The sequence below is a fragment of the Bombina bombina genome, chromosome 2, assembly GCF_027579735.1.
Source record: "Bombina bombina isolate aBomBom1 chromosome 2, aBomBom1.pri, whole genome shotgun sequence".
NCBI classification, from domain to species: domain Eukaryota; kingdom Metazoa; phylum Chordata; class Amphibia; order Anura; family Bombinatoridae; genus Bombina; species Bombina bombina.
Genome location: NC_069500.1, coordinates 1,288,133,665 through 1,288,146,336, shown reverse-complemented (window position 1 = coordinate 1,288,146,336; position 12,672 = coordinate 1,288,133,665). Strand labels below are relative to the sequence as shown.

Genomic DNA, 12,672 nt, shown 5'->3' with positions numbered 1-12,672 from the left:
TAATCTGCCCTCCCTAACATCGCCGACACCTACCTTCAATTATTAACCCCTAATCTGCCGACCGGAGCTCACCGCTATTCTAATAAATGTATTAACCCCTAAAGCTAAGTCTAACCCTAACACTAACACCCCCCTAAGTTAAATATAATTTTTATCTAACGAAATAAATTAACTCTTATTAAATAAATAATTCCTATTTAAAGCTAAATACTTACCTGTAAAATAAATCCTAATATAGCTACAATATAAATTATAATTATATTATACCTATTTTAGGATTAATATTTATTTTACAGGCAACTTTGTAATTATTTTAACCAGGTACAATAGCTATTAAATAGTTAAGAACTATTTAATAGTTACCTAGTTAAAATAATTACAAATTTACCTGTAAAATAAATCCTAACCTAAGATATAATTAAACCTAACACTACCCAATCAATAAAATAATTAAATAAACTACCTACAATTACCTACAATTAACCTAACACTACACTATCAATAAATTAATTAAACACAATTGCTACAAATAAATAAAATTAAATAAACTATCTAAAGTACAAAAAATAAAAAAGAACTAAGTTACAGAAAATAATAAAATATTTACAAACATAAGAAAAATATTACAACAATTTTAAACTAATTACACCTACTCTAAGCCCCCTAATAAAATAACAAAGCCCCCCAAAATAAAAAATTCCCTACCCTATTCTAAAATACAAATATTACAAGCTCTTTTACCTTACCAGCCCTGAACAGGGCCCTTTGCGGGGCATGCCCCAAGAATTTCAGCTCTTTTGCCTGTAAAAAAAAACATACTATACCCCCCCCCCAACATTACAACCCACCACCCACATACCCCTAATCTAACCCAAACCCCCCTTAAATAAACCTAACACTACCCCCCTGATGATCTTCCTACCTTGTCTTCACCATGCCAGGTTCACCGATCCGTCCTGGCTCCAAGATCTTCATCCAACCCAAGCGGGGGCTAGACATCCACTGAAGAAGTCCAGAAGAGGGTCCAAAGTCTTCCTCCTATCCGGCAAGAAGAGGACATCCGGACCGGCAAACATCTTCTCCAAGCGGCATCTTCTATCTTCTTCCATCCGATGACGACCGGCTCCATCTTGAAGACCTCCAGCGCGGATCCATCCTCTTCTTCCGACGACTAGACGACGAATGACGGTTCCTTTAAGGGACGTCATCCAAGATGGCGTCCCTCGAATTCCGATTGGCTGATAGGATTCTATCAGCCAATCGGAATTAAGGTAGGAATTTTCTGATTGGCTGATGGAATCAGCCAATCAGAATATAGTTCAATCCGATTGGCTGATCCAATCAGCCAATCAGATTGAGCTCGCATTCTATTGGCTGATCGGAACAGCCAATAGAATGCGAGCTCAATCTGATTGGCTGATTGGATCAGCCAATCGGATTGAACTATATTCTGATTGGCTGATTCCATCAGCCAATCAGAAAATTCCTACCTTAATTCCGATTGGCTGATAGAATCCTATCAGCCAATCGGAATTCGAGGGACGCCATCTTGGATGACGTCCCTTAAAGGAACCGTCATTCGTCGTCTAGTCGTCGGAAGAAGAGGATGGATCCGCGCTGGAGGTCTTCAAGATGGAGCCGGTCGTCATCGGATGGAAGAAGATAGAAGATGCCGCTTGGAGAAGATGTTTGCCGGTCCGGATGTCCTCTTCTTGCCGGATAGGAGGAAGACTTTGGACCCTCTTCTGGACTTCTTCAGTGGATGTCTAGCCCCCTCTTGGGTTGGATGAAGATCTTGGAGCCAGGACGGATCGGTGAACCTGGCATGGTGAAGACAAGGTAGGAAGATCATCAGGGGGGTAGTGTTAGGTTTATTTAAGGGGGGTTTGGGTTAGATTAGGGGTATGTGGGTGGTGGGTTGTAATGTTGGGGGGGGGTATAGTATGTTTTTTTTTACAGGCAAAAGAGCTGAAATTCTTGGGGCATGCCCCGCAAAGGGCCCTGTTCAGGGCTGGTAAGGTAAAAGAGCTTGTAATATTTGTATTTTAGAATAGGGTAGGGAATTTTTTATTTTGGGGGGCTTTGTTATTTTATTAGGGGGCTTAGAGTAGGTGTAATTAGTTTAAAATTGTTGTAATATTTTTCTTATGTTTGTAAATATTTTATTATTTTCTGTAACTTAGTTCTTTTTTATTTTTTGTACTTTAGATAGTTTATTTAATTTTATTTATTTGTAGCAATTGTGTTTAATTAATTTATTGATAGTGTAGTGTTAGGTTAATTGTAGGTAATTGTAGGTAGTTTATTTAATTATTTTATTGATAGGGTAGTGTTAGGTTTAATTATATCTTAGGTTAGGATTTATTTTACAGGTAAATTTGTAATTATTTTAACTAGGTAACTATTAAATAGTTCTTAACTATTTAATAGCTATTGTACCTGGTTAAAATAATTACAAAGTTGCCTGTAAAATAAATATTAATCCTAAAATAGGTATAATATAATTATAATTTATATTGTAGCTATATTAGGATGTATTTTACAGGTAAGTATTTAGCTTTAAATAGGAATTATTTATTTAATAAGAGTTAATTTATTTCGTTAGATAAAAATTATATTTAACTTAGGGGGGTGTTAGTGTTAGGGTTAGACTTAGCTTTAGGGGTTAATACATTTATTAGAATAGCGGTGAGCTCCGGTCGGCAGATTAGGGGTTAATAATTGAAGGTAGGTGTCGGCGATGTTAGGGAGGGCAGATTAGGGGTTAATACTATTTATGATAGGGTTAGTGAGGCGGATTAGGGGTTAATAACTTTATTATAGTAGCGCTCAGGTCCGCTCGGCAGATTAGGGGTTAATAAGTGTAGGTAGGTGTCGGCGACGTTGTGGGGGGCAGATTAGGGGTTAATAAATATAACATAGGGGTCGGCGATGTTAGGGGTAGCAGATTAGGGGTACATAGGGATAACGTAGGTGGCGGCGATTTGCGGTCGGAAGATTAGGGGTTAATTATTTTAAGTAGCTTGCGGCGACGTTGTGGGGGGCAAGTTAGGGGTTAATAGATATAATACAGGGGTCGGCGGTGTTAGGGGCAGCAGATTAGGGGTACATAAGTATAACGTAGGTGGCGGTCGGCAGATTAGGGGTTAAAAATTTTAATCGAGTGGCGGCGATGTGGGGGGACCTCGGTTTAGGGGTACATAGGTAGTTTAAGGGTGTTAGTGTACTTTAGGGTACAGTAGTTAAGAGCTTTATAAACCGGCGTTAGCCAGAAAGCTCTTAACTCCTGCTATTTTCAGGCGGCTGGAATCTTGTCGTTAGAGCTCTAACGCTCACTGCAGAAACGACTCTAAATACCAGCGTTAGAAAGATCCCATTGAAAAGATAGGCTACGCAAATGGCGTAGGGGGATCTGCGGTATGGAAAAGTCGCGGCTGAAAAGTGAGCGTTAGACCCTTTAATCACTGACTCCAAATACCAGCGGGCGGCCAAAACCAGCGTTAGGAGCCTCTAACGCTGGTTTTGACGGCTACCGCCGAACTCTAAATCTAGGCCTAAGAGACCACTGCAAAATTATCAGTTTCTCTGGTTTTACTATTTATTTGTATGTGTTTGAGTAAAATGAACATTGTTGTTTTATTCTATAAACTACTCAGAACATTTCTCCAAAATTCCAAATAATTGTTTTCAGATCTCAAAGAATGCAAAGAAAACAAGTACATATTCATAAATAAAAAAAAAAACAATACTAATGTTTTAACTTAGCAAGAGTTTAGAAATAAATATTTGGTGGAATAACCCTGATTATCTATTACAGCTTCCATGTATCTTGGCATGCTCTCCACCAGTCTTTCACATTGCTATCAAGTAGCTCTGCTTTGTTTGATGGCTTGTGACCATCCATTTTCCTCTTGATCACATTCCAGAGGTTTTCAATGGGGTTCAGGTCTGGAGATCGGGCTGGCCATGAGAGAGTCTTGATCTGGTGGTCCTCCATCCACATCTTGATCGACCTGGCTGTGTGGCATGGAGCATTGTCCTGCTGGAAAAACAATCCTCAGAGTGGGAAAACATTGTTAGTGCAGAAGGAAACAAGTTTTCTACGAGGATAACATTATACCTAGCTTGATTCATGAGTCCAGCATAAAGATGCCATTGTATGACATTGAAAGAGTATGCCTATGAATAGGTATAAGGGGTAAAGATCTGTTTTATTTAAAAAATAAATTACAAACAATTATATACCTGGCGTACTCAGCCTTTGTATTTATATTGTCAACACAAACCAGTTCTAAATTAGATGTACAATACATCATATTTCAGAAAATCAATAGTTTTAATTTAATATTTTATGCAGTTATCTAAATGGTTTTACATTTGGATTGCTGCTACACATTTGTTTTAAAGATCTACAATCAGAACTGGCAAATAGTTCTCCCTGAAGTTTGTTCTTCAAATAGGTACATTTTGTCTGCTATTTCTTTATACAAGAACTTTAGTAGTATTTCAAGAAATGTTAAGACATACCTCTATCACCAATACACTCCTGGTAAGCATGGCTTGATTTCATGAAATTATAAATGGACTAGATACAGATGTAAAAATCACAAATGTATAACCAAGGGTGCATATGTAATGTACTTTCCCAAAATATCTTCTAGGGCAAAGTAATTCAACAATACACTGAAAATCTAAGCACCATGCTAAACAGGAGTCTTCCAAAAGAGTTTGTTGAAACGGCCATAGAGAATCATCTGGATGATGCGTTGGAGTGGTATGATTATCAGTTTTAAAATATAGAAATAGAAATGTTAATTACAGTTTATGTACTGTACTTTTTATTTTAACAAAATATAGATTTGTTTTTGTTATTATTCTTGTTACCTTTTACGGTGTACTCAAAAATGGAGAGTAGACAAAGAGATAAACAACATGTGTCAAAATCCAAAACATTGCAAATGGAAATCAATAAACAAAGCTGATCTGCTGAAAAAAAGAACCCAACTGGATTAATTCAGCTTTAATTTACAAATTACCAAGTGCAAATATAATTAAATATACACATGGACCCATGAAATACTAAACATTTGTATAAAATCAAAGTATGAGAAAACATACTAAAAAATACAATACAGAGAAGCTTCCTAAGAAAACTTTAAAACATTAACAAAATAATGTGACACATTTTCATCAGACAGAAAAAAGATATAGTTCTTATGTGGCAATCCATAGATATAAATAGCTGTTGAATGATATTCTTAAAGTCTTTGAAATTGCAGGATTGTCACAGTTTAGGAGCTCTGCCTTACTGTCCTGTAGCTTTCACTTTCCTATAAATGTTTTTCTGAATTCAAACCTAAAACATTGTCACTGCAACATATTATCTAGATACCTCTGAACCGGAGTAGAGCACCATAACTATATAGACTAAACAGAAGGCAAGATTCTTAAAAGCACACATTTATTGAGAACATAGTTTAAAAGCATATTGCCAAAACAAAAACTTGGCCACAAACAGTGCAGTCCAACTGACGTGTTTCATGCCCACAAACTGCGCTTTCTCTTCCAACCTCACCCCCAAACCCAAATTAACCCCACATGTGATGTACTCAACTCCTGCCCACTGAACTTATCATAGCCACCAGTTCTAGATAGTATTTGGCAAATGTTGGGAGGTTTGATATGAATATTCTTAACAAGAGTGTTAAGAGACAGCATAATAATAAATGGAATAAATGGTTCTAAAAACCAACAATAGTTCCATTCCAACCTTTCAGAACTCCCATGTATAGTGCATTATATGGCTTTTCTTAGGGTTTTCAAATTTTATCCATTGCAATCCATTTAAAAATGCCATGATAACCTTTATATCATAAAGTGTTTAAGTGCATATGTTCCTAGACAACAACTCTATACATGGGGACAATTTGACAATAGTTTTGTATTTTTCAAATTCTACACCTTAGTTATATTGAAAAAAACATTTTTACCTGTTTTGAGTCCCATTTCTTAGCTAATTATATGCATTCTTTCAATTTTATTTTTTGAATATTTTCACTTCTAAGGGGCATATTTATCAAGCTCCGTATGGAGCTTGATGCCCCTTGTTTCCGGCGAGCCTCAAGGCTTGCCGGAAACAGAAGTTATGAAGCTTCGGTCTAAAGACCGCTGCTCCATGAGGCCTATTTATCAAGCTGTCAACCGAAAATATGCCGGAATTCCGCATCGTAATTGTTGCGAGATTGATCCGACCTAGTTATCAAAGCCTCAAGACCGGCAAATGTTGAAATTTGTGACGTAACATACGATCCCGCGATCTCAATCCGAAACAGATCGATGCTTACGTCATTACAGATGTTCTGAATACACATCCGGCTCTATTTGAAACCTTTTTTCCATTTATCAAATAATTAACAGGTACACTCACGTCTTTTTCGACACAGCGTACCTTGTTTTAAATCCGCCACCCTTGAGGCCGCAGATGCCATAGAAATCAATGGGAGTCTGAAAGCACAGAAAGCTGATGTTCGATGCTGCCAGAGAATGAAGCATATCCCATTGATTTATATGGTAGAAAACAAGTTATGTTTACACCTAACACCCTAAAATAAACTCTGTGTCTAAAAAACCCTAATCTACCGCCCTCGACATTGCCGACACCTAAATAAAATGTATTTACCCATATTTCGCCGCTTCCCGACACCGCCGCCACTAAATAAACTTATTAACCCCTAAACATCTGGCCTCCCACATCACCACCACTAACTAAACCTATTAACCCCTAAACCTAACAACCCCCTAACTTTAAATTAATATAACAACAAACCTAACCCAACTAAAATTATTTAAATATACTATTAAAGTGAATGTAAAGTCACCCTTATTGCTAATCGTCATATTATTAATCATCAAAAATAAGGGTGACTTTAATTCATCGTTTTGTTATTTATTATTTCTAAATGCATAAATTTACCTTGATATCTGTTTATTCTGTGCCTCTATTCCTCCGCCCGCCATTTTGTCCCAGTTTTGCCTTTTGATTGACAACAGGGATTTTAAATTAATGTTTACCCCCCCCCCCGGGGGAATTAGTCAATAGAATGAGAGCTGCTTCAATCCAATTGGCTGATTTGAATAGCCAATAGGATTTTAGCAGCCCTAATTCCTATTGGCTGAATCAAATTTTTCAGCCAATAGGAATGCAAGGGACACCATCTTGGATTTCGTCACTTGCATTCAAGTTCAAGTGTACTGCGGCGACCATATGAAGAGGATGCTCCATGCCACATGTCTTCAGGATGGACCCGCTCCGCGCCGGATAGATGAAGATAGAAGATGCCATCTGGATGAAGACTTCTTGCCGCCTGGATGAGGACTTCACCGGCTGGATGAAGATAGAAGATGCCGTCTGGATGAAGACTTTTTGCCGCATAGATGAGGACTTCGCCGGCTGGATGGATCATTCAATCGGGACTTCAAGAACTGTAAGTGGATTGTCGTGGGTTAGTGTTAGACTTTTTTAAGGCTTTTTTGGGTGGGTTTTATTTTTAGATTAGGGTCTGGGCAGTAAAAGAGCTAAATGCCCTTTTAAGGGCAATGCCTATACAAATGCCCTTTTCAGGGCAATGGGTAGCTTAGGTTATTTTTATTTGGGGGGTTGGTTGGGTGGTGGGTTTTACTGTTGGGGGATGATATCTTTGGGGCAATGCCCCACAAAAGGCCCTTTTAAGGGCCATTGGTACTATATTGTAGGCTAGGGTTTTTTATTTTGGGGGGGCTTTTTTATTTTGATAGGGCTATTAGATTAGAATATTTTTTTCCGTAATTTAGTGTTTGTTTTTGTAACTTAGTGTTTGTTTTTGTAATGTAGTACTTTTAATAATGTTTAATAGTATATTTAAATCATTTTAGTAGGGTTAGGTTTTTTAAATATGTAATTTAGTTTATTTAATTGGTAGTTTAATTTAATTGTAGTATAATAGTTAGGGTAGGCTGATTTTAATTTTTCAGCCAATAGTAATTCAAGGGTACCCCAATGTAAAAGGGGTACCTTGCATTTAATCTTCAGTGTGCGGCGGAAGATCGCATGAAGAGGACCTCCACGTTGGACCGATGGACCTTCACCTGGACCTCCGCCTCCGCACATCCACAGACCACTCCACCTCCCCTGGGATGAAGATAGAAGATGCTGGGCCCACGATGGATGAAGATACAGCCGCCTGCTTGAAGATACTTCACCGCTGGGATGAAGATCTTTCGCCGGACTTCAGGAATGGTGTGTAACGATTTTGTCTATCGTTAGTTGTTGTTTTTTTTGGGGGGGTGCTTTTTTAGATTAGGGCTTTTTTATTTTTAATGTGCTGTAAAAGAGCTGAATGCCCTTTTAAGGGCAATGCCCATACAAATGCCCTTTTCGGGGCAATGGGTAGATTAGATTTTTATTTAGTTAGGTTTTTTTTTATTTTGGGGGTTGGTGGGTTGGGATTTGTAATGTTAGGGGGTATTTGTCTTAATTTTTTGGCAAAAGAGCTGTTAACTTTAGGGCAATGCCCTACAAAAGGCCCTTTTAAGGGCTATTGGTAGTTTATTATAGATTAGGGGTTTTTTTTATTTTGGGGTGTTTTTTTTTATTTTTTTTTAAATGGGGTGTTAGAATAGGAATAATTTTTATTGTTTTGGATAATTTCGTTTATTATTTTTTGTAATTGCAGTTTTAATTTTTTTGTAATGTTAGGTTTTATTTTTAGTAAATTTTTTTATTTTTTTTTTATTTTTTTTGTTGTTGTTGTTTGTTTGTTTAATAAGCCAACTATAGAGGTTGATATGAAGCAGCAATGAAGGGGTCAAAAACTGCATTCCCAAGACACCATCTAGAAATGACAATGTTACACTGATGTGAGCGTGGTAGTGTCCTGCAAACAGAAGCTCATCTACTGTTGGCAATATCACACTGGGGTGAGCGTGTTCTAAATGTAATGTATAAAAAGCCATCTACAGAGGATGATATGTGGCAGCAATGAAGGGGTTAAAACATACATTCCAGGGGGAACTTGTGGGTAATTCCATGATAAGTCGCACAACTGCATGCTGCTCCAGCTTCTCTGAGATATTTGCTAGAAATTGCTCTCTTTAGGAGACATCTTTGACAGAAATTGACATCTCTGAGCTTGCAGCCTCCAATATACCCCCCCTCCCCCCCCCCCCCCCGGCAGTGAGCTATATGGCCTCTGTTGTTGCATAGCACTTTTCCTCTAGGGGGCGCTAAAGTTTGTTTTTAACCATACACTTGCTGCTGTTTGGATTGCATCTTTTACCTCAATTCTTTTTGGAACTGCAGTGTGAATCCATAATGTAGTATTATAATCTCCCTTATATTGGACACTTGTATAATGGAGGGGCTCCTTCTGTGAGGTCATAAATGGAAATTATTGGAGTTAAACTTTATGTTGGAAGCTTCTAATTTCTATTTTAGTGATAAGATTACACGGTTAATATTTCTCTTCTAGGTTATAAAGGAATTGTGTATGTTTATTTATGTAGCCCTGCTCATTTTCACTTATGATCCCTTCCTTTTTTACTATTGTATTATTGCTTTGTATGATCAGGTTTACCAATGTAAGCTCAATACTTTTTTGACTTGTTAACTCACTAATGTGACTAGCAGTGCCTCATAGCATTATCTGGATAGCAAGGATATTTTTCTTTTTTAAATTCTTTATTTATGCAAAGGACATACAATTGTTATATACTATACAGGAAAGTAATTCAATTTATTGTTCCATCAACATTGTTAACTAAATTTGCACGTAAGAGGCAAGTAAATATTATTATATCACATTTTCCATAGTATTTCTGTAGTTATGTATGTCCTTAATTTTTTATTTTTTTTATACAATAAACTGAACTAATTGTCATTCCAAAGTCTCATGTTGGGTCCCCAGGGTGTCGGCTGCCTATATTATGTGCCTTTACGGCTAGAATAGTTTAGCGGATATTACCCTCAAAATTGAGTTGCCATTCTCAGTGTTTCTTATGGGATACAGTATCTGTGTTTGTTGAGTTTCGTCTAGTGTCTGCAAGCAAGGTTCCCATTTTTTCATTAAAAATGATTTGTTCTTGTCTGTAGGTTTCCCATTGTATCGTCCTGCTCATACAGCAATTGCTGGTGTATTTCTCTTTTTAATTGGGTTAGGGTGGGGGCATTGCCTTTCAACCAATTTTTTAACATTGTATGACATTATGTGTGAATAGTGTCTTTGTTTTATTAAGGTTTTGGCAACTCAAAAAAAGAATAGCATGTGGCGTAAAGGTAGGTATCTGAATGTCTATTGTCTTCAACCAATTATTTACTATCCTCCAAAATTTGTTTAGGACAGTTCCATATCATATGGAGTAGGTCTGCCCTGGGTTTTGAGCATTTTGGGCATTTTCCTGTTTATTCTATTTCCCAGTTCCTATATAATTTGGGTGTAATATATGCTGTTTCTAATAGTCTTGTGTGGGCCTCTCTCAGGTCCATAGAAAGTGTAGCGTGTCGTACTCTCTGAATACTCTGCCTTATCTGGGTTGTAGAAATCTCTGTATTTAGTATCTCTGACCATCTCTCACTAATGTGCCTTAAGGTATTTTCATTCTCAGCAGTCTTCAGTGCCTTGTAAGTAGGGGATATGGATTTAATACCCTGCGGCCTATTTATCATATGTCTGTCAGACCTGATCCGACAGTGCGGACATCGCTGAATGCGGAGAGCAATACGCTCTCCGTATTCAGCATTGCAACAGCAGCTCTTGTGAGCTGCTGGTGCAACGCCGCCCCCTGCAGACTTGCGGCCAGCAGGGGGGTGTCGATCAAACCGATCGTACTTAATCGGGTTGAATTCCGGCAATTCCTGTCCGCCTGATCAGAGCAGGTGGACAGGGTTATGGAGCAGCTGTCTTTAGACCGCTGCTTCATAACTGGTGTTTCTGGTGAGCCTGCAGGCCCGTACGGAGCTTGATAGATAGGCCCCCCTGTGTGTATAAGTTGCATAGCTGATAAACAGTGTTATCATAACTAGGGAAGTCCTTTGATTTTTTTAGGTCTGCTATGTAATGTTTCGCCTGTAGGTATGCAAAGTGGTGTTTGCGTGGTAAAACGTGTTTTGCTTGTAAATGTGCGAATGTGCATATTGTTTCTCCATTTCCCTCAAGAAGTTTTAAAACTGTATCTATCCCTGCACTTTTCCATTCCCTGAATGTCTGTGTGGTCATCCCTGGAATGAAATTGGGGTTGACTTGTAAGGGGATAAGATTGATTATTCCGTGATTGATCTTGAGTTTACGACAAATCTTCCTCCATGCATAGAGAGGTTGTTGCATTAGGGGATATTGTGCCAAGAGTCTGTCTATGTTTACTCCTTTTAAGTGTGGTGTCATGGCTAGCGACCATGGTTGTTCTAAATCTGGAATAGTGAAGTACCCCCCCCCCCCCATCAGCTAGTCCAAAACATATTTTGCCTGGGCTGCCCAACTATAGAGCTCAATATTTGGTACCGCCATGTTTCCAGATTCGATCAAGCTCGTCGTTCTGTTTGACTTGATTCCATGCTTTTATTTAGCCCAGACAAAATAGTATATCAGGGAATTCCAAAATTGTATATCTGCTTTGTGTATGGTTTGAGGTAGCATTTGAATTATTAAATAAAAAGAGAGAAGCGCTCAACCTGGAAATGAACAATAGCATAATAGCTTGTTCTATGGCTAGTTACCACCCAAGAAGCAGCCTCTTTTTGCTCAACATGTGCCTTTCACAGAGAAAAACTTTCCTGAAGCATATCAGTCTGATCCTGACTTCACAGTACAGTCCAGCCCCGAAATACCAGGCAATCCTTCTCTGAACGAGAGAAACAGCAGAACCCCAGATGTACGTTTCGGCCTATTGTGGGACTCGTCAGTGAGGTACAGCCATATCCCTCTAGGCACACTGAGCAACGGGTCCACGTCTGGATTCCAGCATCACACTTAGGGAGACTTCCCAAAATGTCAGAATTTGAATAAATAAAAAGAGAGAAGCGCTCAACCTGGAAACGAACAATAGCATAATAGCTTGTTCTATGGCTAGTTACCACCCAAGAAGCAGCCTCTTTTTGCTCAACATGTGCCTTTCACAGAGAAAAACTTTCCTGAAGCATATCAGTCTGATCCTGACTTCACAGTACAGTCCAGCCCCGAAATACCAGGCAATCCTTCTCTGAACGAGAGAAACAGCAAAACCCCAGACGTACATTTCGGCCTATTGTGGGCCTCGTCAGTGAGGTGCAGCCATATCCCTCTAGGCACACTGAGCAACGGGTCCACGTCTGGATTCCCGCATCACACTTAGGGAGACTTCCCAAAATGTCATAATTTGAATAAATAAAAAGAGAGAAGCGCTCAACCTGGAAACGAACAATAGCATAATAGCTTGTTCTATGGCTAGTTACCACCCAAGAAGCAGCCTCTTTTTGCTCAACATGTGCCTTTCACAGAGAAAAACTTTCCTGAAGCATATCAGTCTGATCCTGACTTCACAGTACAGTCCAGCCCCGAAATACCAGGCAATCCTTCTCTGAACGAGAGAAACAGCAAAACCCCAGACGTACATTTCGGCCTATTGTGGGCCTCGTCAGTGAGGTGCAGCCATATCCCTCTAGGC

The 12,672-nt window shown here is 38.7% G+C and overlaps 1 protein-coding gene across 2 annotated transcripts in view; it reads left to right on the top strand.

Annotated features, from left to right (window-relative positions):
- LOC128650283 (uncharacterized) overlaps positions 1 to 12,672 on the top strand; it is a 422,276-nt gene that overhangs the window by 348,050 nt on the left and 61,554 nt on the right. For both annotated transcript variants that reach the window (XM_053704109.1, XM_053704108.1), the window contains exon 19: positions 4,662 to 4,774. In XM_053704109.1, coding sequence (XP_053560084.1) covers positions 4,662 to 4,774 — 113 coding nt within the window. The remainder of the gene's footprint in view (positions 1 to 4,661; positions 4,775 to 12,672) is intronic.